General features: G+C 42.0%; 1 protein-coding gene and 1 long non-coding RNA gene across 2 annotated transcripts in view; one reads left to right on the top strand and one right to left on the bottom strand.

The window, feature by feature from the left end:
* The first annotated feature begins 6,356 nt into the window (after positions 1 to 6,356).
* Positions 6,357 to 20,117, top strand: MIP (major intrinsic protein of lens fiber). Its single transcript, XM_069758447.1, has 4 exons — positions 6,357 to 6,958; positions 15,284 to 15,448; positions 16,754 to 16,834; positions 18,545 to 20,117. Exons 1-4 carry the CDS (start codon positions 6,599 to 6,601, stop codon positions 18,728 to 18,730), a joined length of 792 nt encoding a protein of 263 aa, XP_069614548.1. The 5' UTR covers positions 6,357 to 6,598; the 3' UTR covers positions 18,731 to 20,117.
* The window catches only part of LOC138670798 (uncharacterized), a 228,516-nt gene continuing 218,385 nt past the window's right edge, over positions 16,935 to 27,065 (bottom strand). The window contains exon 4 of the long non-coding RNA XR_011319381.1: positions 16,935 to 18,701. This is a non-coding gene — a long non-coding RNA (uncharacterized lncRNA). The remainder of the gene's footprint in view (positions 18,702 to 27,065) is intronic.

The raw sequence follows: 27,065 nt of genomic DNA, 5'->3' as shown, positions 1-27,065 counted from the left end.
ATACCCCATATGTGGGGGTAAACCACTGTTTGGGCGCACGGCAGGGCTCGGAAGGGATGGCACGCCATTTGGCTTTTTAAATGGAAAATTAGCTCCAATCATTAGCGGACACCATGTCACGTTTGGAGAGCCCCTGTGTGCCTAAACATTGGAGATCTCCCAGAAATGACCCCATTTTGGAAACTAGACCCCCAAAGGAACTAATTTAGATGTGTGGTGAGGACTTTGAACCCCCAAGTGCTTCACAGAAGTTTATAACGCAGAGCCATGAAAAAAAAAAAAAAAATTATTTTCTCAAAAATGATCTTTTAGCGTGCAATTTTTTATTTTCCCAAGGGTAACAGGAGAAATTTGACCCCAAAAATTGTTGTCCAGTTTCTCCTGAGTACGCTGATGCCCCATATGTGGGGGTAAATCACTGTTTGGGCACATGCCGGGGCTCGGAAGTGAAGTAGTGACGTTTTGAAATGCAGACTTTGATGGAATGCTCTGTGGGCGTCACGTTGCGTTTGCAGAGCCCCTGATGTGGCTTAACAGTAGAAACCCCCCACAAGTGACCCCATTTTGGAAACTAGACCCCCAAAGGAACTAATCTAGATGTGTGGTGAGGACTTTGAACCCCCAAGTGCTTCACAGAAGTTTATAACGCAGAGCCGTGAAAATAATAAATACGTTTTCTTTCCTCAAAAATAATTATTTAGCCCAGAATTTTTTATTTTCCCAAGGGTTACAGGACAAATTGGACCTCAAAAGTTGTTGTCCAGTTTCTCCTGAGTACGCTGATACCCCATGTGTGGGGGTAAACCACTGTTTGGGCACACGTCGGGGCTCAGAAGGGAAGTAGTGACGTTTTGAAATGCAGACTTTGATGGAATGCTCTGTGGGCGTCACGTTGCGTTTGCAGAGCCCCTGATGTGGCTTAACAGTAGAAACCCCCCACAAGTGACCCCATTTTGGAAACTAGACCCCGAAAGGAACTTATCTAGATGTGTGGTGAGCACTTTGAACCCCCAAGTGCTTCATAGAAGTTTATAATGCAGAGCCGTGAAAATAATAAATACGTTTTCTTTCCTCAAAAATAATTATTTAGCCCAGAATTTTTTAATTTTCCCAAGGGTAACAGGAGAAATTTGACCCCAATATTTGTTGTCCAGTTTCTCCTGAGTACGGTGATACCCCATATGTGGGGGTAAACTACTGTTTGGGCACATGCCGGGGCTCGGAATTGAAGTAGTGACGTTTTGAAATGCAGACTTTGATGGAATGCTCTGCGGGCGTCACGTTGCGTTTGCAGAGCCCCTGATGTGCCTAAACAGTAGAAACCCCCCACAAGTGACCCCATTTTGGAAACTAGACCCCGAAAGGAACTTATCCAGATGTGTGGTGAGCACTTTGAACCCCCAAGTGCTTCATAGAAGTTTATAATGCAGAGCCGTGAAAATAATAAATACGTTTTCTTTCCTCAAAAATAATTATTTAGCCCAGAATTTTTTATTTTCCCAAGGGTTACAGGAGAAATTGGACCCCAAAAGTTGTTGTCCAGTTTCTCCTGAGTACGCTGATACCCCATGTGTGGGGGTAAACCACTGTTTGGGCACACGTCGGGGCTCAGAAGGGAAGTAGTGACTTTTGAAATGCAGACTTTGATGGAATGGTCTGCGGGCGTCACATTGCGTTAGCAGAGCCCCTGGTGTGCCTAAACAGTAGAAACCCCCCACAAGTGACCCCATTTTAGAAACTAGACCCCCCAAGGAACTTATCTAGATATGTGGTGAGCACTTTGAACCCCCAAGTGCTTCACAGACGTTTACAACGCAGAGCCGTGAAAATAAAAAATCATTTTTCTTTCCTCAAAAATTATGTTTTAGCAAGCATTTTTTTAGATTCACAAGGGTAACAGGAGAAATTGGACCCCAGTAATTGTTGCGCAGTTTATCCTGAGTATGCTGGTACCCCATATGTGGGGGTAAACCACTGTTTGGGCACACGTCAGGGCTCGGAAGTGAGGGAGCACCATTTCTTTTTGAATACGAGATTGGCTGGAATCAATGGTGGCGCCATGTTGCGTTTGGAGACCCCTGATGTGCCTAAACAGTGGTAACCCCTCAATTCTAACTCCAACACTAACCCCCCCCACACCCCTAACCCTAATCCCAACTGTAGCCATAACCCTAATCACAACCCTAATTCCAACCCTAACCCTAAAGCTATGTGCCCACGTTGCGGATTCGTGTGAGATATTTCCGCACCATTTTTGAAAAATCCGCGGGTAAAAGGCACTGCGTTTTACCTGCGGATTTTCCGCGGATTTCCAGTGTTTTTTGTGCGGATTTCACCTGCGGATTCCTATTGAGGAACAGGTGTAAAACGCTGCGGAATCCGCACAAAGAATTGACATGCTGCGGAAAATACAACGCAGCGTTTCCGCGCGGTATTTTCCGCACCATGGGCACAGCGGATTTGGTTTTTCATATGTTTACATGGTACTGTAAACCTGATGGAACACTGCTGCGAATCCGCAGCAGCCAATCCACTGCGGATCCGCAGCCAAATCCGCACCGTGTGCACATAGCCTAATTCTAAAGGTATGTGCACATGCTGCGGAAAACGCTGCGGATCCGCAGCAGTTTCCCATGAGCTTACAGTTCAATGTAAACCTACGGGAAACAAAAATCGCTGCACACATGCTGCGGAAAAACTGCACGGAAACGCAGCGGTTTACATTCCGCAGCATGTCACTTCTTTGTGCGGATTCCGCAGCGGTTTTACAACTGCTCCAATAGAAAATCGCAGTTGTAAAACCGCAGTGAAATGCGCAGAAAAAAACGCGGTAAATCCGCCATAAATCCGCAGCGGTTTAGCACTGCGGATTTATCAAATCCGCAGCGGAAAAATCCGCAGAGGACCAGAATACGTGTGCACATACCGAAACCCTAACCCTAACCCTAGCCCTAACCCTAGCCCTAACCCTAGCCCTAACCCTAACCCTACCCCTAACCCTACCCCTAACCCTACCCCTACCCCTACCCCTAACCCTACCCCTAACCCTAACCCTAACCTTATTCTAACATTAGTGGAAAAAAAAAATTTCTTTATTTTTTTATTGTCCCTACCTATGGGGGTGACAAAGGGGGGGGGGGGGTCATTTATTATTTTTTTTATTTTGATCACTGAGATAGATTATATCTCAGTGATCAAAATGCACTTTGGAACGAATCTGCCGGCGGGCAGATTCGGCGGGCGCACTGCGCATGCGCCCGCCATTTTGGAAGATGGTGGTGCCCAGGGAGAAGACGGACGGGACCCCGGCAGGATCGGTAAGTATGATGGGGTGGGGGGGACCACGGGGGGGGGATCGGAGCACGGGGGGGGAATCGGAGCAAGGGGGGTGTGGAACGGAGCACGGGGGGGCTGGAACGGAGCACGGGGGGGCTGGAACTGAGCATGGGGGGGTGGAACGGAGCATGGGGGGTGGAACGGAGCACGGAGGGGGGTGGATCGGAGTGCAGGGGGGGTGATTGGAGCACGGGGGGGAGCGGAGCACTGGACGGAGGGGAGCCGGAGCAGTGTACCGGCCACATCGGGGGGCTGGGGGGGCGATCGGTGGGGTGGGGTGGGGGCACACTAGTATTTCCAGCCATGGCCGATGATATTGCAGCATCGGCCATGGCTGGATTGTAATATTTCACCAGTTATAATAGGTGAAATATTACAAATCGCTCTGATTGGCAGTTTCACTTTCAATAGCCAATCAGAGCGATCATAGCCACGAGGGGGTGAAGCCACCCCCCCTGGGCTAAACTACCACTCCCCCTGTCCCTGCAGATCGGGTGAAATGGGAGTTAACCCTTTCACCGGATCTGCAGGGACGCGATCTTTCTGTGACACAGCATATGCGTCACAGGTCGGATTGGCACCGACTTTCATGACGCATACGCTGTGTCACAGGTCGGGAAGGGGTTAAAAGACAAAATGTGTCCAAACTTTTGGTCTGTACTGTTTGTGTGTAGGTGGTGGAGATGTGTTTGTCTGTGTGTGTGTGTAACATGCAGAGAGGTGTTTGTGCTTAGGTGGTGGAGAGGGAAATGATGGAGGTGGTGGAATGGGAAATGATGGGGTGGTGGGGGAGAAAGCAATGATAGAGGTGGTGGGAAGGGCAATGATGGGGGTGGTGGGGGAGAAGGCAATGATGGAGGTGATGGAAAGGGCAATGATGGGGTAGTGGGCGAGAAGGCAATGATGGACATGGTGGGGGCTGCCAGTGTCCACCCCTGGTGTGCACATACCCTAAGTGCTTGTTCACACACTAGATTTGCAGCATTTTAGAGTGCAACTAAAGAGAATGATAGTTCTGAAATTGAATGCATGATGACCTTTCACGCACAGTGTAGGAAAGACTAAGTGCAACACAAAGAGATAAGGGGAAGGGAACCCAACCCTAGGGAAGGGAGGGAGTGGAGACCCCTAGGCAGATCTAACATCACACTGTCTGCCCTAACGTCCCTATATAGGCTCTGCACCTATCGCCGAGCAGGATACCTAATCCCTGCCTGACCCTTGCAGTAAGCCCTGCATAGGGAAGGACAGTATAGGCACCAGCCAATCCCCACTACAACCAAAAACAGAAGAGGAAAGACGAACAAGGGGAACACTTAACTTGAATAGAGTGAGAGAAACACAGAAGTCCTCCAAACACCAAAGAGGATGATAGCTGACTGCTATAGCTCCAAGCCTCAACAAGGAAATGGAAATATCACCAGCAACTTCCATCAAGCTGGGAGTATAAGCACCCGGTCCCAGGTTTATCCATTAGAGTAGAAGGAAGGTTGCAACTGGGTCCTAGAGTCAGAAGGACCAGGAAGATGTCTGCAAAACAAACTGGTGAGACCTTCTGCAGTTAAATGCAGTGCGACAGTCTGCAGCCTCTGACACACTCGTGACAAGATCACAGTACCATCAATTTACAAGTTCATGTATTATTAATTATAGAGGACAACTAATCTGAAATATCAGATCATGTTATAAACCCTCATATTTTATATTTTACATCCTATCAATAATTTATAATAGTGAAAATGGGTTTTAGGTGACCCGTTTTGGGATGTGCTATCACTTTGAAAATGTGTCTATCCAAACTCTTATTAAATTATAAAAATGTTTTTGAGCTCCCTCTAATGGAAACTGGAGTTGGTTTTTTAACAATGTTTTGTTTTTATTATGGGTCAAAATGATAGTTTCATAGATGATTTATCTCCGTGCACCTATGCATTTATTTATATTTATGTTTTAGATCTCTGCTGACAGTGCAGTTTACAGAAAGGGAGATGGATCTGAGTTGAATGAAACATCAAACACAGCAAGTGCTTTTGTTCACAGGGATGCTCGCACAGCGCTTTGCAAACAATTCCAACTGCACATGGGATAATCCCATAGGGGAGCTGTGGATTTAGGATGCCTCCCCCAGACTGAACAGAGCCAGAGTGGAAAAATTCAGCTGATATACAAACTGTCAGTGCAATAAAATCAGCTGGAGAGGATGCCAGCTAGAAAGGACAACGTAAATATTAACAACCACCCTTTATTTTAGTTGAGCCCCAAGCACCATTTTATATGATTACCTTCACTTATATCCTCCGTATATGTATATTTTTGCAAATATGGTTTAGACAAATATGTAATCTGGGGCAGACTTGTCCTGTTCATCATTTTCCGCATAAAATAAACAGAAAAGTCACTAGTGGTAAAAGGCTCACTAGATATAGTAACATAATTGTAACATAACTGATATAAGTTTTATTAAGCTTAAAAATAGGGGAAATGTTGATGATTAACGATGAATAAACATTGGATTAATATGAATGCTAGAAAAATATCCATTGTCAGCCACGACTGAAGGAAAACACAGATTTTCCCTAATATCTTTGAATCTTAAATTGAAGAAGGAGACATTTTTGTGTAACACATTTATCCTGTTTCTCTTCATAAATAGAGATGTAATTTTACCACCCTAATTTTATCAAAATGTGTTGTGCGTAAAATACAAAATACATGTATATTATGAACAGGTTATGAGCAAATATATTGATGTCAGATAAGCCTAAAAATGGCTCTGATCTCACTGCTGAGCACAACTGAACAGCAGCACTGATTAATGTAATATCCGAGCAAAAATTCCTGCTGTGGCCTTATATTATGTTTTAACCTGAGGGAGGAGACAGTGCACAGGGAAGAGTTAAACACCAGCTCTTTGACATTACCCCTCCTGTCGGGGGGGCGGATAGTATCTGTATAGAAGGATTAAATATGTCACTGCCTCTGCCCCTTATAAATCCCCCCGCCACTCTATAAACAGGTTGGGGGGGAAGTATCCACAGCAGTTAGGAGTTTGGAGCAGTTACTTTGTCTGTGGCTTTTTGAGTTGTTTTTTTTTTTTTTAACGTTTAGTTTTTCTTTGTAGGTTTACATTTTTTGTTAACTTTTTTTTTTCTATTGCTCTAAAGAAACACTTCCATAAAAATTTGGGGCATCTCCCAGCAACTCTGTAAATTTGCCCTTGCCCCTTTTCTCTCTCCCTGCTCCTTACCTTCAACCTGCCATCATGTGGGAATTCCGCTCCTTCTCCTTTTGGAGAGCAGTTTTTGCAGAATTCTTTGCTACCATGTTCTATGTTTTCTTTGGCTTGGGTGCATCTCTAAAGTGGACTGCTGGGCCAGCTAATGTTTTGCTTATAGCATTATCATTTGGTCTGATTCTGGCCACTATGGTCCAATCTGTTGGCCATGTTAGCGGTGCTCATATTAACCCAGCTGTCACCTTTGCCTTCCTCATCGGCTCCCAGATGTCCCTTTTCCGTGCCATTTTTTACATTGCAGCACAACTGCTGGGAGCGGTGGCTGGAGCTGCTGTTCTGTATGGCGTTACTCCTGCAGTAATTCGTGGCAACATGGCTCTTAACACGGTAAATACTTTTCTAAAAAAAAAAAAGGTTTAACAGAGGGTGATTAATTTCTGCAGTGTTTTCATGTGCAATGTTTTGAAAGGCACTTTTGTTTCTTCTACAATATCTCTTACAGAATGAGGCACAGGAGTTGAATGTTGGCATCTATCTGCTTTAAAGCCTACCTGCACATCAAAAACAAAACATTTTACATTTACGGTACTTAGTGTCCCTCTAGTTTGCCATATTATACACACTTGGCTCCAGCAAGCTTGTTTGGAATATAACAGAAGTGGATCCTAAGTAAAAACAAAACAAAAAGTAACTTACAAAATAGCAGCTTTTGGATCTATCTAGGTTACTATCTGGTAACCAGTATGGCTGTATATATATTATAGCTAGGTTGGTTCTGTCATAGAATTTAGGAGCCCTGACATCCAATTCTCCACCTCATGAGTGTTACATGGAGAATGGTGTAGTTAAATGTCAAGGATACTTGTAGTCAAAACTAAGTTGAGTTAAGCTTTAAAGGTGTTGCACAATACAACTGTAAAATAGAATTACAGAGTGTGAGAATATGGCATGCTAAAGCTTTTGAGATTTACATATATATAGACCCTAGGCTGAGAATTTGTAGTCCTGTTTGTACGATCCAATGTAATGTTGGAGGTGTACAATTTATTCTTTGGATTGCTGCTTACTGCCTCCTCATACCTACTGATGTACTGTAGCTTTCACTTCCAAAATGCTACCTGTTTATATATTTTGAGCTTTCAGCAATCCTTGTACTCTTATTTACTACTGTTTAACTGATACAAACTGTGCATAGGTTTGTGTATATCAGTCAATTTGTTACTTACATCCTAATATTGAATGGATTTTTTTCATGGGGGTATGAACCGACAGGCATGTAGTTGCTAACTACCTGCTTTTTCTGCTCGGCGCCGCCTCAGAGCAATCACAGCCGGCTCCAGCCGGCGATCCTGCTACTTCACGTCAACAGTGCACCACTTTCTCTTCCAGGCTGCTCTTTTGATGGAGCATGACTGTCAACGTCATGCTTATTGATGGCCAGGTCCCTACAGATACGCAGCAGGGAGCCGGCTGTCAGTCAGCATAACATTAGCAGTTATGCCCGTCAACAGAGCACATCAAGAGAGAAGCAGCTACTCTTTCGACTTGACATCACTGGAAGCCACAGAATCTCCAGCAGGAGCAGTAGTTACCTGCTTGTAAATTCTTAGGTAGGTAAGAAAAAAGAAAATAGTTTTGGATAACCCCTTTACGCATGTAGATATATTCATTCAGCATTGATAAATTAAAGGAAAGATTAAGCAAGAAATGTCTACACCATATTTTTGGCGTAAGATAACATGCGCAGGACTATGGATCACAACCAGGTTTAGACAACAGAAAAAAGGATAAATAATACGTTATACCTTTTATTATTATTATTTATTGTTATAGCGCCATTTATTCCATGGCCCTTTACATGTGAAGAGGGGTATACATAATGAAAACAAGTACAATAGTCTTAAACAATACAAGTCATAACTGGTACAGGAAGAATGAGGACCCTGCCCGCGAAGGCTCACAATCTACAAGGGATGGGTGAGAATACAGTAGGTGAGGGTAGAGATGGTCATGCAGCGGTTTGGTCGATCGGTGGTAGCTGCAGGTTGTAGGCTTGTCTGAAGAGGTGGGTCTTCAGGTTCTTTTTGAAGGTTTCGATGGTAGGCGAGAGTCTGATGTGTTGTGGTAGAGGGTTCCAGAGTAGGGGGGATACGCGAGAGAAATCTTGTATACGATTGTGGGAAGAGGAGATAAGAGGGGAGTAGAGTAGGAGATCTTGTGAGGATCGGAGGTTGCGGGTAGGTAAGTACCGGGAGACGAGGTCACAGATGTATGGAGGAGACAGGTTGTGGATGGCTTTGTACGTCATGGTTAGGGTTTTGTAGTGGAGTCTCTGGGCAATGGGGAGCCAGTGAAGGGATTGACAGAGGGGAGAGGCCGGGGAATAGCGGGGGGACAGGTGGATTAGTCGGGCAGCGGAGTTTAGAATAGATTGGAGGGGTGCGAGAGTGTTAGAGGGGAGGCCACAGAGCAGGAGGTTGCAGTAGTCAAGGCGAGAGATGATGAGGGCATGGACTAGGGTTTTTGCAGATTGGTGGTTGAGGAATGAACGGATTTGTGAAATATTTTTGAGTTGAAGTCGGCAGGAAGTGGAAAGGGCTTGGATATGTGGTTTGAAGGAGAGATCAGCATCAAGGATTACCCCGAGGCAGCGAGCTTGTGGGACTGGGGAGAGTGGGCAACCATTTACTGTAATGGATAGGTTCGTTGGGGGGGGGTCGCGTGAGATGGGGGAAAGATGATGAATTCTGTTTTGTCCATGTTAAGTTTCAGAAATCTAGCGGAGAAGGATGAAATAGTGGACAGACATTGAGGGATTCTGGTTAGAAGGGAGGTGATATCTGGTCCAGAGATGTAGATCTGTGTGTCGTCAGCATAGAGGTGATACTGAAAGCCATGAGATTCTATGAGCTGTCCCAGGCCAAAGGTGTAAATGGAGAAGAGCAAGGGCCCAAGGACTGAACCTTGTGGGACTCCGACAGATAGAGGGCGAGGTGAGGAGGTGGTGTGTGAGTGGGAGACGCTGAATGTCCGGTCTGTTAGGTATGATGAGATCCAGGATAGGGCCAAGTCTGTGATGCCAAGGGATGAGAGGGTTTGTAATAATAGGGAATGGTCCACTGTGTCAAAGGCAGCCGACAGGTCGAGGAGGAGGAGGACAGAGTAGTGTCGCTTGCTCTTGGCGGTTAAGAGGTCATTGGTGACCTTAGTTAGGGCAGTTTCAGTGGAGTGGTGTGACCGGAAGCCAGATTGTAAGCGGTCAAAGAGGGAGCAAGAAGAGAGATGGGAGGACAGTTCAAGGTAAATGTGTTGTTCCAGTAGTTTGGAGGCATAGGGGAGGAGTGATATAGGGCGATAGCTAGATACAGAGGATGGGTCAAGAGAGGGCTTTTTGAGGATAGGTGTGATGGAGACATGTTTAAAGCTTGAGGGGAAAACACCAGTTGTTAGAGATAAGTTGAAGAGATGGGTTAGGGTTGGGATGAAGATTGTGGTGAGGTTTGGGATGAGGTGGGATGGGAGTGGGTCAAGTGCACAGGTGGTGAGATGTGATCTTGAGAGTAGAGTGGAGAGTTGATCTTCTGTAATGGTGGAGAAGTTGGTTTTGGAGGTGGAGGGCTGGGAAATCGGGAGGAAGAGCTCTGGGGGTTGTTGACCAAAACTGTCTCTAATGCTATCAATCTTCTGCTTGAAAAATGAGGCAAAGTCTTCAGCAGAGATAAGTGGGGAGGGAGGAGGTGCTGGGGGACGGAGGAGAGAATTGAAGGTGTTGAATAACTGTTTAGGGTTGTGAGAGAGAGAGGATATGAGAGATGAGAAGTAGGTTTGTTTAGCTGTGGCGAGTGTGGTCTTGAAAGTAGTGAGGGACTGTTTGAATGTGATGAAGTGCTCGTTAGAGTGGGATCTTTTCCATCTGCAGCCCTGGAAGCTCGCCTAAGTTCTTTGGTCAGGCTGGTGTGCCAGGGCTGTCTGTTGATTTTGCGAGCTTTGGTATGTGTAAGTGGGGCAGCAGATTCCAAAGCTACAGCTATTGTGGTGTTATATAGAGCAGCAGCGTCATCCGCATTGTGTATGGAACTTATGTCTGTGAGAGGGAGGAGGGATTCAGAGAATGAATGTAGGTCAAGATGCTTAATATTTCTGTGAGGGTGTGAAAGTTTGTTTAAAACTTTATGTTAACGAACTAGAGTTGTGATGTTACTAACTTTGATGGGCTGGAGTAAAAGATGAGGTTTTATCACCTATTGGTCTTTTATATTCACAAACTGATATTGTTAGGAAATATAGTCAGCTGCATGTACATAAGCAACTGCTGCAGCAAGTAGACTCATGCCATGTATTAAAGGAAATGTATAATCAGAAAATAATTAATTTTGTGTTACAATGTTGTTTTTTAATGGTAATTTTTTTTTACATTAGGATCTGTACTAAAAAAAAATGTTGCAATTCTCGCACTGGCCATTGGGGCTATTTTAGACTCCAATCTTCTGTATTTTCAGCAACAGTTTTCAGCAGCCTAGGGCCTCATTCAGATGCCATGTTGCATGTATGTGTGGTATCCTCTTTTTCACAGATACAAAATGTACCCATTGTAATTTATGCTAGTGTTCACATGTCAGTGTTTTTCACTGGCCATGTGTCTGTGGAAGACACACAGAGATATGACCATTTTGTCCGTCAGCATGGATGAAAAGGGCCATTGCAAGTCTATGGGTCCGTTCACTAAATGCCAAAACTGAACTGCCTGTCTAGGTTCTTTTTTAATTAAGTGGTGAAAAAAAAATCCAAAATTTGTTTAAAAAAAAAAAATTGTGCCATTTTCCAAGACCTGTAGCGTCTTAATTTTTCATGATCTTGGGCTGGGTGAGGGCTTAATTTTTGCGCGCCAAGCTGATGTTTTTATTGATACCATGTTGGTGTAGATACAATCTTTTGATCACCCGTTACTGCATTATATTGCAATGTAGCGGCGACCCCCAAAAATTAATACTGACGGTTTGAATTTTTTTCTTGTTGCGCCACTTAGTAATCGGGTTCTTTCTTTATATTGCTAGATCAGGTGATTCTGAACATGGCAATACCAAATATGTGTATGTTTGTTTTTTTTATTTTTTTTATTTTGAATGGTATGAAAGGGGGGCGATTTGAACTTTTATATTGTTTTACATTTTTAAAAACATTTTTTTTAACTTTTTGCATGCTTCAATAGCCTCTGCAGTACTTCCATCACTTCTGCTACACAAGTGCGATGATCAGATTGCTTGTGTGTAGCAGAAATGCTCACTTGCTATGAACGCTGACCACAGGGCGCCGCTCATAGAAATCCGGCAATGGCAACCGTAGAAGTCTACTTCAAATCTCTGGTTTTCATGCCGACCCATCGGTGATCCACGACCATGTCAGGGGGTCACCGATGGGCGGGATTAGCAACGCGCGTCCGGTAAGCGCGAGGTAAATGCCATTGAAAGAAATCGACAGCGGCATTTTTCAAGTTAACAGCCACAGGTGGATCGCAATTCCACTCACAGCTGTTGCGGGCACATGTCAGCTGTATAGATCAGCTGTCATGTGTCCGGGAAGGTGTGGGCTCAGCATCGGAGCATGCACCAAACAGGGGGAGTCCGACATTGACGTACTATTTCCCAATGTCTGAAAGGGGGTAAAGTCTAAATTACAAATTTAGAATTTATGTACAAATTTTAATTACATGTAGCCGACGGTTAATTCACATATTAATTAACCTTTCTGCCTCACTGCCCAAAGCTCATCAGCATATCTCCTTCACTGTCTTCATTTTCAAAATAATATGATCCTCTTTATTGCGCCAAGGTATACTACGCTCTCCTTTTAACATCCACTTGTGCATTTTACTAGGGCAGTTGGCAGGTAGGAGCCTGGCTTCACTACTGTCCACATCCGCTCAGCTGCTCCTTCTAACAAGTGTCAGGAAGCTAAACACTTTGTGCACATCAGAATCAGCTTCAACTCCTGCCTTTCACTTATTAAACAGAACAATGTCAGGCTAGGAGAGAGAGAGTTGCACAGTTATGAATTGCTCCACAGTTCTCACCATGATAGAAAGCTGAATGTGATATGCCACATCAGATTCAGCTTCTCTTGCTGCCTTGCCTTGATTAGACAGATCAATCTGGGGAATGAAGGTAGAATTGAGCACCTGCTTAATGAGTAGTGGGCCCAATGAGCCATTTCCATTTCAGACATTTGCCAGAAAAGAGAGAGAACGTAATAAAAATAGGAATACTGCATACTACTTAGAACTGAACTTAATTTTTTTTAATGTTCCACCATTGTTGTATTATTTATTCATGATTACATACTTTCATTTCTATCTATCTAATGACAAACTTATCATTTATAGAGGAGATTCACTGTGCACCTTTAGTGTAAAAAAAATGTCAGTTCCACCAATTTCAATTGGAGTGTTGTAAACATAGCTCAGAGATCCATGAATATCAGAGTTGGTAAAATCTTTATCCTAATTATCAGCGGCACCAACTATCAAACCGCCTCAATAATATGTCAGAAGATAAACATAAATTAACCCCTTTAACTAAGCTTGATTGTTAATAGCTATCACAATGATCTTGTGCCACTGCACCCACAAGATGAATGATATGAGGGTGGCTGGTATACACACAGCTCTATTCCAGCTGCAACCTCTACTTCCAACTGGTGTTTAAAGCTAACCTGTCACCAGGTTTTTTCCACACAAGGTAAGGCCAGTACCTGTAAGCCCTCATATATAGCATTCTAATATGCTGTATATCTGCCCTTAATCTGGCCTGCAAGACAAGAAAAAGACCTTTTGTTATATTCATCTAAGGGGTAGGTCTTGATCCAGCGCCTACTCTCTTTTTGTGATGATCACTATCATCCTTTCCTTCATTCGTACGGATGACTCGTACTATATCATCCACACAGTATCCTCCATCACGCTCATGCGCAGACATACTTCTGTCTGCCTTGCCATGGGCAGAGCAAAGCACTGTAGGGTCCATGTGCCAGCGCTGTTTGGTCTTTTCCTGTCCATGTGAACTGCAGTACTTTGCTCTGCCCTCGACAAGCCAGAGAAAAGTACGCCTGCGCAGAAGTGTGATGCTGACCACTGTGTGGATGATGAAAGACACATCACAGGAAAGGAGGACAGTGATCGCAAGAAAAGAGGAAGCGTCAGATCAAGACCAGCAATGCCCATCAAACCAGACCTCCCTGTAGTGGAGTATAATAAAAGCTCTTTGTCTTGACTTGCAGGCCCGATTTCTTGCCTTGCAACCGCTTTAACACAGGATAGTTTCCTCCCCTTCCTGTGTCGTTGACCTGGTTGTAAGGGGCTGAATGTCAATTTCATTTTGATAGATAAGCCAAGTCTCTTCTCTGTCACAGATGTTGAAGAGACAGACAAGGGGATTGGCTTAGCTAATGAAATGAGCTAACAAACCCATTTTCATCTGCTTCCTCTTTTACTGCTGCTGAAGTTGCACAAGATAAATGTTGTCAATCAGTGAGCAGAGACTCAGATTGGCTCATGAATACACTTGGACTTGTGCTCTCTCGCTCATAAAGTACTCATTTTAAACAGTCAGCGTCATTTCACCAAACTTTGCATAAAAGTAATACTATATGATATTTAAGAAACCTTGTAATATATCATATCAGGGAGACTCATCTCAAATGATCATTCACTCTGAAAAACAAGACAACTCAAATGGTCTTGGCCAAAGCAGGATGGACTGCCAGCTTGCTGAAGTATCATATTATGGCTCCTATTAAAGTCTACAGATAGGAGAGGGGGAAGGGAAGAAAGGAGCATTTAGCACAATGAGAGACACAAAAGTGGTGTTACAGTTACTTATTTCACTTCAATGCAGAAATGACAGCTATACCACTCAGTTCTACTGTATTTTGTCCTTCATGATGCTGCTGTTTCTGACTGTACACTACACAGAGACAGCAGGAATCTCTGTTTGATATGTATTAGAAAACTAGTCTCCAGCTACTAGCCCAGAGACAACTGAAAACAGGAGACATTGCCTGCAAAGGAGAAAACTGGTGAAAAATGCAGGATAAAAGTCATATAATGGCCCAATATCTCCTGCACAAAAGCAAGCTGGATAATGGCCACAAAACAGTGAAATTCCTAATTTACACACACGCTAGCTTCTGCTGAAAAGTTCTTTGAAATTACACTAGCTTCATCAGGTCTAAAAGATTCATTTAATAATGGATGCAGTGTGCATTCTGACATTTTTTAACAGATCCTTTTTTAATATTTTTATATTTTAATATTTGTTGCATATACCTGGTATTAGAAGTATTTGTGGTTAATTAAAAAAAATCCATATTCAAAATCATAATAGCGATTTTGTAAAAAAAAAAGTGTCATATCGTTGTAATTATGACAATTATAGCAAACAGCTATGGAAGTAAGCAGTTGTAAATCCAGATTGTAAGACAAATACCACCAGAGTTTGACCTCAATAACTTTTAATGTGGTCATGTTGTATCTTTTAATAGAAAGCGTAGTGCTGCATGTGGCAATGTTTTTCTCATCAAATCTGACAGCATCTGTGATGGAGGCTTAAAACAGAGATGCCAATTCAGATATGAAAAGTTATTAAACTGCAGAAATAGATGTATAAGTCTGGATAGATTTATAGCCAGATTAACATATTATTATTTCCCTCTATAAAGCTTCATCCAGGTGTGAGCCTTGGTCAGGCGACGACAGTGGAGATATTTCTCACCCTGCAGTTTGTGCTTTGTATTTTTGCCACCTATGATGAGAGGAGGAATGGACGACTTGGCTCAGTATCTTTGGCTATTGGATTCTCCCTTACTTTGGGACACCTCTTTGGGGTAAGTGGGGAACAATGCCTATAGTACTAGAACTGTTATTATACATTGTTATATCTGACTTCTGTTAACATACATTATCGCACTATCATACTGGGAGGCGAATAATAACATAGCATCCACATAGATAAAGAGGATTTCTTGTTCACCGATAAGGACAGACTATCAATATCGAGTTGGCGGGCTATGACCCTCAACACTCCCCAACGATCAGCTGTTGAAGGGTCGGCAAATTCAAGCTGTGTTGCTACTAAGTTTACAACTCTCTGATATATGCAGCAACATAAACAATCAAAAGGCAGAAATGTTCACCCTAATGCAATGGCCGCTATAAACAGCTGATAGTAGGGGGTGTTAAACATTAACTTGGTAATAAACTTACCACAAAAAGTACTGATCCAACATTGAGTAATACTCATTGGTAGTGCTGTAACATGTTGATTTTTCTTTTTTGTTCATCCACTATACCTATGCCTTCACCCTGTGTCTGTCATTGCACTGGTTACCCATCCGCTACAGAATACAATATAATCTTATCACTCTCACCTACAAAGCTCTTCACAGTGCTACAGTACCCTACATCTCTTCCTTCATCCCTGTCTACCACCCTATCACCTCACTTCACTAATCTGACTTACCTTTCCACCTTCTTAAATTTTCATCAGAATCTGGCCCCTCCTATTAATCTGTCTATACATCCTCCATACACCCCAAAGCACTTGGCACTTGGTAACTGTACTAAGACAGATATTGGCTGATGATGAATCATGAAGCTTTTTAAATCTTTATTTATTAAATGATGGCTGGACCTACATGACAAGCATAATCTACCTATTGTGTCCCCTCTATTTCCTTATAGATTGTATACTTGTGAGTAGGACCCTCACTCCTCCTGTAACTGTTGAATTATGTGTCATTCGGTAATGTCTTTATTGTCTGTACATGTTCCCGCTTAATTGTAAAGTGCTGCAGGATATGTTGGTGCTATATAAATAAAATTATTATTAACCTGTTGACCTGTTAAAGCACAATGTAAGCGCGAAATGATCGTCGTCTTTATTTGCTCCATCGTTTTATCCGCCTGCTGTTGGTATCATGATGCCACAATAAAGGATTTTGTTGCACGGGACGGTATGTGCCTATCCGCTTTCTTTTCAATGGATATATAAAAATTATTACTAAGCATTATGCCCTTCTAAGTCTGTTAATGCCCTTCTAAGTCTGTCATTGGCACTCTAAATTCTGGACTGAAAAGTGGTTGTAATTTATAAAGGTCCTATTCTTATCTAAAATTTTGTGTCTTTACAGCTTTACTATACTGGAGCCGGTATGAATCCTGCAAGATCATTTGCACCAGCTGTACTCACCAGAAACTTCACCAACCACTGGGTAGGACATGATTCCACTATGTTCCAAATTATTATGCAGATGACATTTTTCTCGGATTTTCCTAAATGGTCGGTGCAAATGACAGTCAGTCTAATAAAAGTCATCACCCGCTAGAGTATACATCAAATTTTATTGATGAAACTTCCCAATGATAACAGTATAATCTCCAAAATGTATAAAAAGTCAAAATGCACTGTTTCAAATTATTAGGCACAGTAGAATTTCTATATATTTGATATGTTTTAAAGAACTGAAAATGGTCATTTGTGGAATTTGCAGCATTAGCAGGTCACATTCACTGAAAAAAAAGCTATTTAACTCCAAAACATCCTAACAGGCCAAGTTACATGTTAACATAGGACCCCTTCTTTGATATCACCTTCACAATTCTTGCATTCTTGAGTTTTTGGAGAGTTTCTGCTTGTACGTCTTTGCATGAAGTCAGAATTGCTTCCCAGAGCTGCTGTTTTGATGTGAATTGCCTCCCACCCTCATAGATCTTGTGCTGGATGATACTCCAAAGGTTTTCTATAGGGTTGAGGTCAGGGGAAGATGGTGGCCACACCATGAGTTTATCTCCTTTTATGCCCATAGCAGCCAATGACTCAGAGGTATTATTTGCAGCATGAGATGGGGCATTGTCATGCATGAAGATGATTTTGCTCCTAAAGGCATGTTTCTGCTTTTAGACCATGGAAGAAAGTTGTCAGTCAGAATCGCAATTTACTTTACAGAGGTCATTTTCACATCTTCAGGAACCTTAAAGGGCCCCACCAGCTGTTTCCCCATGATTCTGGCCCAAAACATGATTTCTCCACCTCCTTGCTGACGTCGCAGCCTTGTTGCAACATGGTGGCCATCCACCAACCATCCACTACTCCATCCATCTGGACCATCCAGGGTTGCTCGACACTCATCAGTAAACAAGAGTGTTTGAAAATTAGTCTTAATGTATGTCTGGGCCCACTGCAACCGTTTCTGCTCATGAACACTGTTTAGGGGTGGCCTAATAGTAGGTTTATGCACCACAGCAAGCCTTTGAAGGATCATACACCTTGAGGTTCGAGGGACTCCAGAGGCACCAGCAGCTTCAAATAACTGTTTGCTGCTTTGTAATGGTATTTTGGCAGCTGCTCTCTTAATCCAATTAATTTGTCTGGCAGAAACCTTCCTCATTATGCCTTTATCTGCATGAACTCTGTCTGTGCTCTGTTTCAGTCACAAATCTCTTCACAGTATGATGATCACAAAGTTTTTGTGAAGTATCTAATTTTTTCATACCTTGTCCAAGGCATTGCACTATTTAACGCTTTTCAGCAGCAGAGACATCTTTTTTTATTTCTCATATTGTTTGAAACCTTTAACCTGCTTAATAATGTGGAACAACATTTTTAAGTAGTTTTCCTTTAATTAGAATCACCTGGAAAACTAATTATCACATGTGTTTAAGATTGATTTCAGTTATCTATTGAGCCCTGAGACACAATACCATCCACAAGTTTATTTGAAAAACAAAACAATAAATCTTTATGACACTTAAATTCAATTTGCATAATAATTTGGAACACAGTGTAGACATTTATTTAGTTTGCATTAGCAATACATAAGTAAAAATAACAATGATGGGAAGTTAATTTTACTCAAAATTGAGCACAAACTAAAACATCTGTTCAAAATGCATAATTGTTTATTGCCTCTTACTTATTACAGGTCTACTGGGTTGGTCCCATCATAGGTGGAGCACTTGGAGGTCTAGTGTACGACTTCATTCTCTTTCCAAGAATGAGAGGGCTTTCCGAGAGACTTTCAATCCTTAAAGGAGCAAGGCCCGCTGAGCCTGAAGGCCAACAAGAAGCAACGGGCGAGCCTATAGAATTAAAAACACAATCCCTATAAATAAAAAACTGCACAGTTACATAGCAGCACACAAGCATCACATATGCACACAATTTGGGCATAGTTAGCGTATTATCCGTCATGGGAAGTGTGTTGGGAGTCGGGTTAAACTTTGAAAGATGTTTCTTTTCTTACCAGGCTGTGGGCATTGTGTTAAGGTATAAACAGAAAGGAACAGTTAATGTGTTTGACTTTCTCATTAAAGTGGAGATGGAGGCAAAGAAAGTGGGGTTGTTTGAAGGGGCCATACAACTCAGGGGCAATTCATATAGCATATATCCCATAGAAGGATGTTTATTGCTTTAACCCAAAGGATATTTTTACCAGTCAAAAAAAAATATGTATCACTTCAGTGGACATTGCATATTAATGCATCCCTTAATTGACAGCTATTGATATCTAACTACCCGTAAAAGACATCCCCATCAAACTTTCCACCCACCTTCCTAACTGTGCCTTTGATGCTGCTGTACATCTCAGACAAATTATTTTCTTTATACTGCGTTTTACTTTTTGCTAGTTTAAGGAAATGTTTTCTTTTTGTGTTTTCTTTTTTTTTGTTTGTTTTTTAAGAGGATAGAGGAAAATGTTTGGCCAAAACCTCTATTATTTTACACTAAACATTCTGTAGACATCTTATAAGAATCATAACTTATACTTATTATTTCTTTCTGTTTGGCATTGTTTTCCCTGAAAATCGTAATGAAAATCTGGATTTCCAGGCAGAATACAATTAATGGGCAGAAAGGAAAATGTATAATGCTTTCAAAATTATCATAACAGTCATAGCAATCTTCCCTTTGTCACACTGGAACCATTATGTTGCTTGTCCCAGTTTCCATAGATCCCTCAGCTTTTTGTCTTTTTAATATTGTCTTTTTTTTAGCTATTTCCCTTTGCTGAAATTTTCACCATAGAGAATTCAGCTTTATGAGGACTTTTATGAGTTAACGATGTGTTTAATTATACTTGATTAATATACTTAATAATACTTGGTTTGATTATAAACACAAATCTTTGGGTAAGTAAGTGTGTCTTTTAAAATTGGATTTCACTCTAGATTTATCTATTAAGCTAGGTCTAATCACACAACGATACGACCTTTTCTAGCAAAGAATTCTATTTTGTGTTAGACATCTCTTAATTTCAAACACCCAGACCATTGTCTGCATCTCTGGAAATGGCATAAATGTTTATTGCATGTAAAAATAACAAATGCTACTCCTGTTTTAAAGATTCTGTGCCTGGGACTCCATGTCATTGAATGGGAATTTTGCTAAAATATTGGCACTCATGGAATTTAGGATGGTGTTTATAGGTGTGTAATTACATGCTACTGTTCAAGTCCCAACACATCTCTGATAGCAATAAACCAATTATTAAGGGCGATTGTGGGTCAGAATCTTTAATATTTTTTGATTATTAAACATGCAATTATTAAACGTTGCTACATTACATAATGACACAAATAACATAAAATGGTTTCTATCTCTTTCAATTATGGGTAGCTACTGTGTTAAAAAAAAGCTCATGTATAAGAAAAAGCACCACATCACCACAGTCTATATGCTTGTGAAGTACTGTGCCTTTGACTTGCCTTTGGCGTGTGTTCATAGCAGAAGAAACATATGCCCAGCATGTGTGATAAAAGCAGTTTAGGCTTTTTTTTAATGATTATTCAGATATCTATTAAAAATACATACAAGGGAAGTTTCCAAAAGATCAGTACATCTGCTTCTGTGTTTTGTCTATATGCTATGACTAACAGTCAGTAAGCATTTGTACTCTTTCGCTGCATGGATATTTTAATGGATTTCTAATAAGGCCTGACCTGCTTTACCCATGTGCTGCTCATCATTGTTTCTGTTGTTAAAGGGTTAGTTATTACATGCTCAGTATTTCATGAATCAGTAATAACTCCATCTAGGCCCAAGCCAAAGCAGATCTGGCTGTGAAATTGATGAGTGAGCTTGAGCTACGCTGTTTCCAGTATTCCCATTATAGATTAATGCAAGTCTCAGAAGTAGTATAGCAAATCCAGAGTTACTGAAGCAGCGAAGCTCGCTGTATAAGGGTATGTGCACATGTTGCGGATTCTCTGCGGATCCGCAGCGTTTTTTGCGGTGCAGAAACGCCGCAGATCCGCAATTGATTTACAGTACAATGTGAATCTGCAGCGTTTTTGTACCCATTCCATTATAGAAAACCGCAGGGGTAAAAACCGCAGCAAATCCGCAAGAAAACCGCAGCAAAAACGCACAAAAAACGCTGCGGAACCTCACAAAAAACGCTGTGGAACCGCATGTGCGTTTTCTGCCAGGATAGGCAGAATCCGCACCAGAAATTCCTAAGCCTAATCTGCAACGTGTGCACATAGCCTTATGCTGTTTCCATAGCCCACCCCTTGTGGACAGTGCATAAGTTATTACCATCTCAGCCATGAAAGGCTGCAATATGAATAACCCTTTTAAAAATGTCACCATACATATCTGGAGGACGTGACTTCACTGAGAACATATAATACTTTCCACTTTCATACTACAATATCTTGGTCAATGTTTATAAATCAGTGTTTGTAAGCCTAATGGAACTTAATGCGGGTGAAAATCTTTCTGTTACAGTTTCCCTCTGTAGGTTTCATCACTCCTGGTATTGGCTTACAAAAAGCAAGACAAAACAATGACTAAAATATGCAAGTGTGAAAACATATAGTGTGGAGAGCAGTTTATGGGGCAGACTTTACGTGTGTTGCTGAATGTTGTACAGTCAAGTTCATTTTTGCAGAATGAGATTTTGTACGTTTCCTATTATTGGTCTGCCCCTCCCCCCCATTAATTATATATGTTAAAACAAGCAAAAATATAACAGTGGAAGGGAGGTTAATAAATTATAGTTCTCTATGATATACATTAGGGATTGCAAAAATGTATACGGATACTGTACATTAAAGTGAACCTGCCAATCGATTCATGCCGCCGAAATCACAGGCAGCCAGAACAAGTCACTGGCTACATTGTTGCAATCGGAGTGTTTCAGAGAAAACACAGTTTAGCGATCCGACAAAAGACCACAGGCGCCACCTTTGACCAGTTTCTCGCTGCTACGTTCTAGGTGATTGACAGATCTCCCCGAATGTACACACTTGTGAGAGCCCTGTCAATCAATTACAGTGTTGCGGGGAGAATCCATCTGGGGCGCTGTCAGACAAATCTCATCTCTGACTATGGTCCCTGGATCTTTAAAGCAAGCGTGTCTCAGAGAAAAACATACCAAGCTACAATCTTGCAGCCAGACTCTGATTCATGCTACTCATGGTTTGGGCAGCATGAATCGCCTGACCGCTTCCCTTTAAAAAAAATCAAATCATATTGATTCTTTGGCAATTGCTGTACTTAAAAAATATTTCACAGGTTTAGAGAAAAAATTATTTATTGTTTACAAGGAAACTAAGACTGTTTTAACAGCATATAAATACAATAGACAAAAAAAAAAATGTTCAGCTGCACAGTGTGCACAAACCTACAGAACTGCATTTTTAATCAGAGTACCTTCAGTGTTTCTTCACTGTGCTGCTGCAGTACCATTTATCAAAAAAACAAAACTTACTTTCTTCGTGTTAGTTTACTTATTTTAGGAGATGTCAACTTATTGCTTTTAAAGGACTGCCTGTGGCAAAGGGATGGAAACAAAATGGGAAAACCATATTATTATGTATATGGAAATATTGATACATAGCAAAACGGAGAGACATACTATATACAGATTTACCTATGCATCGGAATAATTCACTTAAATTATTATGATTTAACTTCAAGATATAATGTGATGTTTACAAAGTGTAATATGTATGTAAGTATATTAAAGTTATTCAGTCTTTCACTGTCTTGTATGTACTAACTTTTAAATTATCATTAGAACTGGGTATACAGTACGAAAACACTTAGGAGAGAAATCTGTAAATCAGTGGAGCTGGAAGGAATTCATACTTGATAATGGTCATTACTGACTTCAGCACACAGTATGTTATTTTAGGAAATAATAAAAGCTATTATATGTATCAGTATGAATCATACAATTTCCATTTTTTTCCCTGTGAATACATTCTAGAAATATGTAAATATAAACTATATGCATATATGAGTGTGTATATGCTTTCACGTATACACATCCATATGAACATATATGTAGAAGTTATCTGCGACTTTAGTATTTAGCTGAGCACAGGACTTGTCATTGTTCATCTATGTGAACTGATTATTTCTTTCGAAAATCCATCAATAAACGTTTGAATATTTGAATAAGTAAAAGGTAAAGCAGCTTCTGTGACATTATTTTTAAATCATATGTTTGTTACCTGGAAAAGCTGCCATCCATAACGTAGTAGAACAATATCAAAGTTATAGCCAGATGAAAAATAGATGAGAACTGAACTACTAGAGAGTGGAAAACAATACAGAAAAAGACAGCAAAGTTTGGTTTTGTTTATTTGTCACGCTGCTGCAATGCAGGTAAGTGCAGGCTCCACTAAATGGCAGTAGAGTGGAAGCAGGTCTGCACCTAAACAGAGCAGGCCTGCAGTGCAGCAGAGAGGCTATATACAGTGGGGCAAAAAAGTATTTAGTCAGTCAGCAATAGTGCAAGTTACACCACTTAAAAAGATGAGAGGCGTCTGTAATTTACATCATAGGTAGACCTCAACTATGGGAGACAAACTGAGAACAAAAAATCCAGAAAATCACATTGTCTGTTTTTTTAACATTTTATTTGCATATTATGGTGGAAAATAAGTATTTGGTCAGAAACAAAATTTCATCTCAATACTTTGTAATATATCCTTTGTTGGCAATGACAGAGGTCAAACGTTTTCTGTAAGTCTTCACAAGGTTGCCACACACTGTTGTTGGTATGTTGGCCCATTCCTCCATGCAGATCTCCTCTAGAGCAGTGATGTTTTTGGCTTTTCGCTTGGCAACACGGACTTTCAACTCCCTCCAAAGGTTTTCTATAGGGTTGAGATCTGGAGACTGGCTAGGCCACTCCAGGACCTTGAAATGCTTCTTACAAAGCCACTCCTTCGTTGCCCTGGCGGTGTGCTTTGGATCATTGTCATGTTGAAAGACCCATCCACGTTTCATCTTCAATGCCCTTGCTGATGGAAGGAGGTTTGCACTCAAAATCTCACGATACATGGCCCCATTCATTCTTTCATGTACCCGGATCAGTCGTCCTGGCCCCTTTGCAGAGAAACAGCCCCAAAGCATGATGTTTCCACCACCATGCTTTACAGTAGGTATGGTGTTTGATGGATGCAACTCAGTATTCTTTTTCCTCCAAACACGACAAGTTGTGTTTCTACCAAACAGTTCCAGTTTGGTTTCATCAGACCATAGGACATTCTCCCAAAACTCCTCTGGATCATCCAAATGCTCTCTAGCAAACTTCAGACGGGCCCGGGCATGTACTGGCTTAAGCAGTGGGACACGTCTGGCACTGCAGGATCTGAGTCCATGGTGGCGTAGTGTGTTACTTATGGTAGGCCTTGTTACCTTGGTCCCAGCTCTCTGCAGTTCATTCACTAGGTCCCCCCGCGTGGTTCTGGAATTTTTGCTCACCGTTCTTGTGATCATTCTGACCCCACGGGGTGGGATTTTGCGTGGAGCCCCAGATAGAGGGAGATTATCAGTGGTCTTGTATGTCTTCCATTTTCTAATTATTGCTCCCACTGCTGATTTCTTCACTCCAAGCTGGTTGGCTATTGCAGATTCAGTCTTCCCAGCCTGGTGCAGGGCTACAATTTTGTTTCTGGTGTCCTTTGACAGCTCTTTGGTCTTCACCATAGTGGAGTTTGGAGTCAGACTGTTTGAGGGTGTGCACAGGTGTCTTTTTATACTGATAACAAGTTTAAACAGGTGCCATTACTACAGGTAATGAGTGGAGGAAAGAGGAGACTCTTAAAGAAGAACTTACAGGTCTGTGAGAGCCAGAAATCTTGATTGTTTGTTTCTGACCAAATACTTATTTTCCACCATAATATGCCAAAAAAATGATAAAAAAACAGACAATGTGATTTTCTGGATTTTTTTTCTCAGTTTGTCTCCCATAGTTGAGGTCTACCTATGATGTAAATTACAGACGCCTCTCATCTTTTTAAGTGGTGGAACTTGCACTATTGCTGACTGACTAAATACTTTTTTGCCCCACTGTAAGTGGCAGCAGAATAGTCAAACAAGCAGGGTAAAATCCTACACTGTAGCGCAGTACCAAAGAAATAAGCAAATTTATGGTCCGAGACAAGCCAGGGAGTCAGTAACGGTCAGGAGCGGATTAGCCAAAAGACAAAAGACAGAAGCAAGTCAGGATACAAGCCAAATCAAAACCAGGAAGTTAGCACACTAAGGCTGCCGTCGCACTAACAGTATTTGGTCAGTATTTCTCATCAGTATTTATAAGCCAAAACCAGGAGTGGGTGATAAATACAAAAGTGGTGATGCGTTTCTATTACACATTTCCTCTGATTGTTCCACTCCTGGTTTTGGCTTACAGATACTGATGTAAAATACTGACCAAATACTAAAAATGTGACTGCAGCCTAAAGGGAAACACGGAGTCAAGATGGAAATAAGGAAAACAGAGACACAGGTTCAGACAGCAAACACAGCAGGACAAATCAGAGCAATCAGAGTCAGCTACAGCAGCACTAGGCAAAACTATAACTGACATTGCCTGCAGGAAGCAGCGGCGATAAATAGCCAACCTGAACCCAGACAGAGGCTGAGAAACGTTAACTCTTGACATGACCAGACCAGGAAAAAGGGAAAACAGGACTGAAAACCCGGTCAAGATCATGACAGTACCCTCCTCTCAAGGGAGGGGGCCACCGGATACCCAGGATACCGCTCATGAAATGCCCGAACCAATCGATCGGCATGAACCAATCACGCCAGAACCCAGGATCGATCCTCAAGACTGTAACCCCTCCAATGGACCAAATACTGCAACGAACTGCGGACCATGTGGGAATCCACAATCCGTTCCACATCATACTTCATCTGCCCATCCACAGAAACCGGAGGCCGAGGGGATGGAGACCCATCAGAGGAAGGTAAAAATGGCTTCAGGAGAGACTTATGGAACACAATGGGGATCCGAAGCGACAGAGGTACACGTAAGCGAAATGCAACTGGATTGAGAACCTCAATTACCTCATAAGGACCTATTAACCTGGGACCTAGCTTAGCGGAAGGAGCGTTCAGTCGAATGATCTTGGTTGACAACCATACTTTATCTCCCACCAGCAATATGGGTCCTGTAGATCATCGCTTATCCACAAACTGTTTATGTTTGACTTGATCTCCTCCAATGTTCCTCTGGACCTCGCTCCACACCTCCCTGAGCCGCTGAATGGCCGAATCAGCCCCAGGACACCCCGAGTCCATCCTGGAAAACTCACCAAAATGGGGATGAAAGCCATAATTACAATAGAACGGAGAGGTGCCCGTGGACTGATTAATACGACTATTAAAGGCAAACTCAGCCATTGGTAAGAAAGAACACCAATCATCCTGCTGGGATGTGGCAAGACACCGCAAAATTTGTTCAAGAGGCTGATTGGTCCTCTCAGTCAGACCATTGGTTTTGGGATGATAGGCCGAGGAGAAGGCCAAAGTAATACCTAACCTTTTACAAAAGTCCTGCAAAATTTGGACACAAATTGTACCCCCCTATCTGAAACCACATTCAAAGGCACACCATGCAATCACACCACGTGCTCAACAAACAACCCCAGAAAGTGTTTCAGAATTAGGCAGTCCCGCCAAAGGTACAAAATGTGCATGTTTACTGAATCTATCCACCACAATCCAAACCAAAGTTTTGGCATTGGATGGAGAGAGATTAGTGATAAAGTCCATGGACAAATGAGTCCAAGGTCTATCCGGAATTGGCAATAGCACCAATTCCCCAGCCGGCCGGTTATGGGAGCTCTTAACACGGGTATAAGTATCACAGGAAGACACGAATATGATGACATCAGAAGCGATAGAGGACCACCAAAACAGCCTAACAATAGTTCTACAAGTGGTCGAGATCCCAGGATGCCCACTTAGGCTACGTTCACATTTGCGTTGTGCGCCGCTGCGTCGGCGACGCAACGCACAACGCAAATAAAAACGCACCAAAACGCACGCAAAAATGCTGCGTTTTGTGACGCATGCGTCCTTTTTTGCAGAAATTTGGACGCAAGAAAAATGCAACTTGTTGCGTTTTCTGCGCCCGACGCTTGCGGCAAAAAAAACGCATGCGTCGCACAACGCAGCACAACGCATGTCCATGCGTC

Source organism: Ranitomeya imitator, chromosome 3, assembly GCF_032444005.1.
Source record: "Ranitomeya imitator isolate aRanImi1 chromosome 3, aRanImi1.pri, whole genome shotgun sequence".
In the NCBI taxonomy this organism is placed as follows: domain Eukaryota; kingdom Metazoa; phylum Chordata; class Amphibia; order Anura; family Dendrobatidae; genus Ranitomeya; species Ranitomeya imitator.
Note: the sequence above shows the minus strand (reverse complement) of the source record. Positions and strands in the feature narration are given on the sequence as shown.

Excerpts from the sequence above, each read along its gene's own strand:
- MIP (XM_069758447.1), top strand. The coding sequence starts at position 6,599 with ATGTGGGAATTCCGCTCCTTCTCCTTTTGGAGAGCAGTTTTTGCAGAA. Across the intron at positions 6,959-15,283 it reads GCAACATGGCTCTTAACACG|CTTCATCCAGGTGTGAGCCT; the intron begins GTAAATACTTTT and ends CCCTCTATAAAG. Across the intron at positions 15,449-16,753 it reads CTTTGGGACACCTCTTTGGG|CTTTACTATACTGGAGCCGG; the intron begins GTAAGTGGGGAA and ends GTGTCTTTACAG.